Here is a 6,969-nt window from a genome sequence, read left to right as displayed (position 1 = left end):
CGTGCGTGCGTGCGTGCGTGCGTGCGCGCATGTGTTGGTCATGGTGGTCGGGATTCCCCGAGGTTGGGGCTCTCTACTTTCCTCCTCCTTTTTCTCCTCTCTTATCCAGCCCACTCAGCACTCTTCCCGTGATATGCTTCTCGTCTGTTGGGAGTTTGTCAATTGCACGGGATCTGTATTGACATGTATCTTTAAAAAAAGCTGCCGTCCGGCACCCCGTACATTGAGGTTTTACCTGGCCTTGGAGGGCAGTCGTTTGAGGTCAACGTCACCGCAACGTGGAACTCTGGACACCTTCACTCACAATCCAAAGGGATGACGCTGATGGTCTTCTTCTGAAGGATTTTCTTCTTCCCCAGCAGCTCATGTTTCCATTGAGGCGTGTGGTTATGACGGTGCGTGCGTGCGTGTGTGTCTGTGTGTGTGATGGGTTGAAGTGTGCGGTGTGAGTATAAAGTGTTCCTTGAGGTTTACCTAACCCCTGCATTAGTGGCAAGACCACAGTAACCACCTCCAGATGTTTGAGAGCACAATCTGATTATTTACAATGAGGCCAATGAACCTCGCCCTCTTCACACTATAACGCTTACTCTTTGCTCCTTGGGCAATGCCCGAGTTAATGCTTAATCTAAGTACGGACCCTTAATTGCTAAAGCCAAGCCCTGTTTATGGGAGGAAGGTTACTTGGACGTGCACAGATCAGTCATTGCAGACCAGCTTAAGGACTTGTCAGACTCATCTCTACCAGTCAAGCAGCAGGAGCTCCGGGGCTGACCATAGGAAACTGCCACCATGCCCAAAACCTCCATCCTATCGAAGGCTATTGCCGCCGCCTTTGTCGTCCTGACCGTGTCTGTCATCGGCGGCATTATCACCATGATCATTTTGTACAAAACTGAGATCTCGACAATGAACCCGACGCCGCGTCCGACGCGCCCGATCACCACCACAGCACTACCGCCCGTCATGCGGCTGCCGAAGAATCTCATACCGCTCAGCTACAAGGTCTTCCTCATGCCTCACCTCTACACCAGAATCATCGAGGAAGTAAACGTCACCAGTCCCAACCAGACAATGGACTTCGTTGGAAACTCTACCGTTAGCTTTCGGTGTGTTGAGAGGACTAGCACCATCTACCTCAAAAGCATGAAGCTGGCAGTTAGTAATGGAAAGGTGAAGAACGAAAACACAAACGAGATGATTGAAGTTTCTGCGATGAAAACCCACAGAGACGACACTAACTTCCTCGAGATCCAGTTGAAGGAGGCATTGGAGGCAGGAGGGAACTACAGTTTGTCTCTGTCTTTCAAAGGAGAAATCTCAGAAAATCTTGATGGAATGTATGTAAGCAAATATGTGGAAGGTGTGCCAGAGTATGAAGGCGATACAAATACAGAAAGGTAAGTAAAAAACAATTACATCTTTTGTTGATAGAAAAATCAAACAATACCGCCAGGGTTACCCCCAGGGAACCATTCGGCATGAAAGTTGGTGACTTTAAGACACACAACATTGGATAAAAAAGCTCAAGATATTCTATGAATGAATCCACTTGTTGTGCTCTCTAGCAACGCCAGCATCACGCCAGTGTCTAAGTTAAAACGGATTCACAGAAACTGGTGGTATTGACTGCAGTCAAAACCAACCAAGCTGTTTTCACGTTTTTGTTGTCTAAATCAAAAAGCAAAAGAAAACCAAAAGTTAAATAATGGACCTAGATGACACAACTTTTGGAAAATCCCAGAACGCTGCAGTCTAGAGATTTGCTTTCAGTTGCCTCCACTTTGTCAATGTGAGCTTTCACTGCGATTGTATCCCTGTGAGAAGCAGACTTTATAAAACTAAGAAAGTAAAACGATGAATGTCTCTGTGGTTATTGATCAATTTATACATCTTGAAAAGAGTTGTTGATGTCGTTAGCTGGTAGCTGATGCCCACGGTGTAATGTATCCCATGATGCCTTGAGTAGAGTCTGTTGACGAAAAAAATGTGCAGTGAAATAACATGACATTCACCAGTTACTGCCCTACAAAGGCAAAAGACCTTAACTCGTTAGAGTGTGGAACTGAGAAAAATGACTTTTTTGTTGTCTAGCCAAATGAATTATAGGTAGGACACTGGAGATCTGGCATCTATTTTGAAGTTACTGTACTCTGCCTTTGTATTGTCTGCAAATAGTTAGAAGTCACGCCAAAGCAAAAGGCAGTGACTTCCATATTATCAATATTTGGTTGCTGATCACCATTTACAAAATCATTATAGTAACACCTGTACAAAATCTGGTAATCATGGCATATATTTTTGATGATTGAAAATTACTTCTAGCCATCTACTTATTGCTATCCTGTACCCTAACTCAGTTTGAGCGTTCCGAAACAAAGTCAAAGAGCAGTAACTGGTGTTATGTTGTTCTGTCCTAGGCTTTTGGAAGCTACTGTTAAGACAACCCATTATTTTCTCGAAAAAACCTTCGAAATTGACTCAAGATACTTATCCACATGATAAAGGATGTCTTGAATGTACCATATCTTCTGAACATAGCCATACTGAGAAATCCAGAGAGAGTTCTGTGGAGTTGATAGTCTTAATTAGCTTTGTATCAACTCATTTGGTAATGGCTTGAATGTAACGGACATTCATTAATATCAAAAAGTTACGCACTAAGGGCCCTATTTTAACGATCCAAGCGCACGGCGTGAAGCGCATGGCGCTGGTGCGTTTAGGGCGTGTCCAAAAAACAAAAAAAAGGGGTCCGTGTGCCGGGCGCATGGTCCTAAAGTGTTGTCCTTAGTGTCTTCATTAATCAGAGGTGTGTTTTGGGCGTAACATGAAATAAACCAATTAGAGATCATCTCCCATTCCCTTTAAAAGCCAGGCACGTTTGGACCTTGGAGCATTGCTGTTATGTTGATTTGCACCGTAATATTTTTATTTGTAATCTTCTGCATGTGTGTGTGCTGCTGTGCGTCCCTGTGTGTGTAACAAGCATAGTGTGCACGCACTGTGCATGAGCCTAGGAGCATTTTACTAATACTCTGTTATAATAACAATTAAATGCTGCATTATTGACTTTAGACCAGGTTTTTGTTGGTCAATGGTGCGATCACTTTCTGCTGCCTCAAGATAGCAATACGCCCAGAATGCACCTGAACACACCTCCCTGTAAGACCAGCACGCCCATGGCTGCACAGATGGGCGCCGGTGCATTAGCTATTTAAACGACGCGGGCGCTGGATGCGAAATTAACAACTGCTTCGGTCTTAAAAGACACTTGCGTCGGGCTTTGCGCTGCGCCAGGTGCAAGATAGGGCCCCAAAGCTTTAAACCACTCTAAAGCAAGCCACATATTCTGTTATTTAACACATGAAGAATCCGAAACATCAAGGTTAAACAAGCAGTCCGCTTATGTTTTGGAGGTATCAGTAAGCCATCTCCTCATACCTCCAAGCTAAGCTAACACGTTCTCCACTAAACGTGGAGAGACCAAACTGATACGAACATCCAACTCATCTTCAGTCAAGGAGCAAGCGATAAGAAACAGATACTCTTATCTACTCTTAACTTAAAAAGGCTTTTTTTCCTCTACATGTTTTTTTTTTCAAACTCAAAGGGAAACCATTGCATGAAGTTGTTGGCTGTAGTTTTGAAGCAATATGTTAAATAGAAACGAAACCTAAACTCAGACCATAACCTTTGCCATGATACTTATAATACAATAAAACATAAAACCAAAACAAACCACTGTGCTCAATATAAAATCAGTCTAATCATTAACCCAGAAGTGACACTAGAGATGACATTACTTTCTGTGTACTGTCTACTTTGCCCCACTGCAACATTTTTGTCTTTTGAGAAAACAAACTTGGCTTACTCATATGTTTGATTTTTGAGATGCTAAAACAGACACCAACACTAATCAAATACATCTGGATTGGAGTCAGTATGTCTGAATAAAAAAGCAATGTGCATCAGATGTCTTTGCAGTCTGTTGTTTTATGAGCTGTGTGTGAAATTTATTATTTCAGAATGAAAAAGGAGAAAAATTCCAAAACAACAGTCTACAAAATAATGATTGACATCACACACAGTTGAATGTGTTCCATTTTTCAATGTGGGGTTAGCTCTAGCCAGGTTAGCCATTGTTAGCAATACCAGTTGATAACAATGCATTACGCTGTTTTTTGTGTGCATACAAACAGCGTAACAACATGTCCAGAAATAGCAGTTGGACAGGACTGTGTGTAAGACTGATTTGGCGAGACACAAATAAGACAAAGTGCTAATAACTGTATGTTACTACAGCTTTCACTACTGTTGATGTACGGGGCATCCACGTTGGATTTTTAGCTCGGTTTACTGTGATGCTGTCCAAGTTCAGAGTTCCGAGGTCAGGGGGCGTGTTTCCAACTTTGACCCAAGGGGGTAAGCTTCGCTTCAGAACTCGAACCTCCTATGGCGCCATTTTGACGCTACAAAGAGATCACCTCCTGTTAGCATTCCACTGACTTTGTCCATTGTTTATTTCTAAAGAAACACAACAATGTATAAAAGGCTCCATTACCTTGTACCTCACGTTATGGCTCCGTAGCAGACGCTTTTGTAAAAATAGGCTAACGATTGTGTCATAACCAAGTGACTTACTGTCGCACAGTAGAGGAAGTAGGAGAAGCTCACAGGCAGTTTCGACTTACGTTAGCTGTTTAGGTTTAATTACTAATGTTAACTAGCATGTTAGTGATCAGTAATTAGCCTGTGCCTATGTTATCTCCTTACATATACCTACACTCTCCATCTCTGTAAGATTGGGAATGATTGAGATTTCTCTCGGCACAGCTACCAGAAGACTTCACACTTTCAGACAGGTTGATCACGTCACATCTACGTTGTCTCTTTCAGTTGGAGGCTGCGCAATAAAGCAAGAGATCACCGGAAAAGTGCTTCTAATATCCTTCACTGGTCTCCGTCCAGAGCAACGGGGTCTATTGGTCCATTTTATATATGTCAATGCTTTGACCTCGGAAAATCTGACTTCCGTGTACAAATGGAACTCACCATTAATAGGCACGCTACCATCTGGCTTCCTGTGTGTGTTATGAACTTTGTGGACACAAAATGGACGCTGTTTCCGCCAGTTTGTACAAGACACAATGGCACATTGGTTATTCAGTGAAGTCAATGCTTTAAAATGTATCAATTCAAAGTAATTTATAATGGGTTCTTTATGATATCTAAATAGTTTCCTCATTATTTTTATCTAGTGTTCCTGCAGTATTTAGCTGATAGGATGAGGCTGACTGTCTTTATCTGTATTCGTAGATTCCTTGTTGCCACCCAGCTGGAACCAGCTGATGCCAGGAAAGTGTTTCCTTGTTTCGATGAGCCAGACATGAAGGCAGAGTTTTATGTGACCATCATCCACAGGAGAGATACAACAGCTTTAGGGAATGCGGAAAGATCAGGTGAAGAAGCTCCTGTGACAATGCCAAATACTAACAATATACTGTAGCTCATATCTCTTAAAGCTGTCCCCTCAGGCATTATAACAGCAATAACAGAATTATAGATCTCTTTTCTTATACTGGTCTGCTTTGTTTCCCCTCTCTCAGATTCCAATATTCTAGACGATGAATGGAAATACACACGTTTCCATAAAACGCCCAAGATGTCAACGTACTTGTTTGCCTTCACGGTGTCCGAGTTCACAGCAACCCCCTCCGAACATGAGCGTGTGGAAATTAACGTATGTGCTCTGTAGATTCAAGATGAATATTATGTCATTGTTTTTGGTATGAACCAAAAATGTATTTAATAATTAAATCATATCCATGTTTAATGACCTGGTCCTTTTGTTATGGTATTTAACCTTTACCTTAAACTTTACATGTCACACTCATTGTTTTCTTTTTGTGATTAAACTGAAATTAAGAAAATGTACAAGTACAAAACAGAAATATGTGGGAGGATATCTTCTATGGTTTTTCTTACCTCTGTGTTTTGCCCATCCAGACGTATGCTCGTCCTGAAGCCATTGCAGCCGGACACGCTCAGTATGCAGCCACCATCACCGGAAAGATTCTCTCGTTCTACGAGAGCTATTTTGAAATTCAATACGCACAGAAAAAGCTTGGTAAGACTTTAGATATAATTTGATTGTGTGTTGATGGATGAAAAGTATACTGTGTCCCATTTTTATATCATTTGATAGTAGTAGTCAATACAGTATGCTACTTAGTTTGACAGTGTACCCTAAATGTAAATGTGTTGTAACATTTTGCACCAACAGGAGTTCCCTGACCATATGTATTCGATGATCAATCAGTAGCTACTACAACACTTTTCCTATTAGAATTTAAAGTCCTTGTGATTTAAACAAAGTTTGAGACAAAGTTTGAACATTTAGGAATCCAAAAACTACAACTCCCATGAAGTTTTACCAAGACTGGAGTACACAGTATATATCATACATTATCATGACTATTGTTTTTTTCCTTATCCATGATATCCATCCACACTCATTTCATCTTTCCAACCTTTTAGCTGTAACCTCTACATGCTATTCAAAAATCAACAACAACAAATATTACCCCATTGTAGGGTCTGGTGAGCCCACAGTAACAACATCTAATGATTTTAATATTTAATGTGCATGTTGACACTTTAGGTACTTTAGTTTTTCATTTTAAAGGTCCCATATCATGCTTGTTTTCCGGTTCATATTTGTATTTTTGATTTCTACTAGAAAATGTTTACATGCTTTAATGTTAAAAGAAACCACATTATTTTTCTCATACTGTCTATCTGAATATACCTTTATTTAGCCTCTTTCTGAAACGCTCCATTTTAGCGCCTGTTTCTTTAAGCCCCTCCTTCCAAAAAAGCCCAGTCTGCTCTGATTGGACAGCATTTCTGGGTCTTCAGCATCTGCGCTCTCTTTGATTGTCTGCACCGCCATTTCCGGGCAATAACTGT

General features: G+C 41.3%; 1 protein-coding gene across 1 annotated transcript in view; it reads left to right on the top strand.

The window, feature by feature from the left end:
- Window positions 1-63: 63 nt before the first annotated feature.
- The window catches only part of anpeplb (alanyl (membrane) aminopeptidase-like b), a 30,150-nt gene continuing 23,244 nt past the window's right edge, over window positions 64-6,969 (top strand). Inside the window, exons 1-4 of the mRNA XM_028585929.1 lie at window positions 64-1,400; window positions 5,317-5,459; window positions 5,607-5,740; window positions 6,007-6,127. Of these exons, the coding sequence (XP_028441730.1) occupies window positions 793-1,400; window positions 5,317-5,459; window positions 5,607-5,740; window positions 6,007-6,127 (1,006 nt within the window). The 5' untranslated portion in view covers window positions 64-792. The remainder of the gene's footprint in view (window positions 1,401-5,316; window positions 5,460-5,606; window positions 5,741-6,006; window positions 6,128-6,969) is intronic.

Source organism: Perca flavescens, chromosome 8, assembly GCF_004354835.1.
Source record: "Perca flavescens isolate YP-PL-M2 chromosome 8, PFLA_1.0, whole genome shotgun sequence".
In the NCBI taxonomy this organism is placed as follows: Eukaryota; Metazoa; Chordata; class Actinopteri; order Perciformes; family Percidae; genus Perca; species Perca flavescens.
Note: the sequence above shows the minus strand (reverse complement) of the source record. Positions and strands in the feature narration are given on the sequence as shown.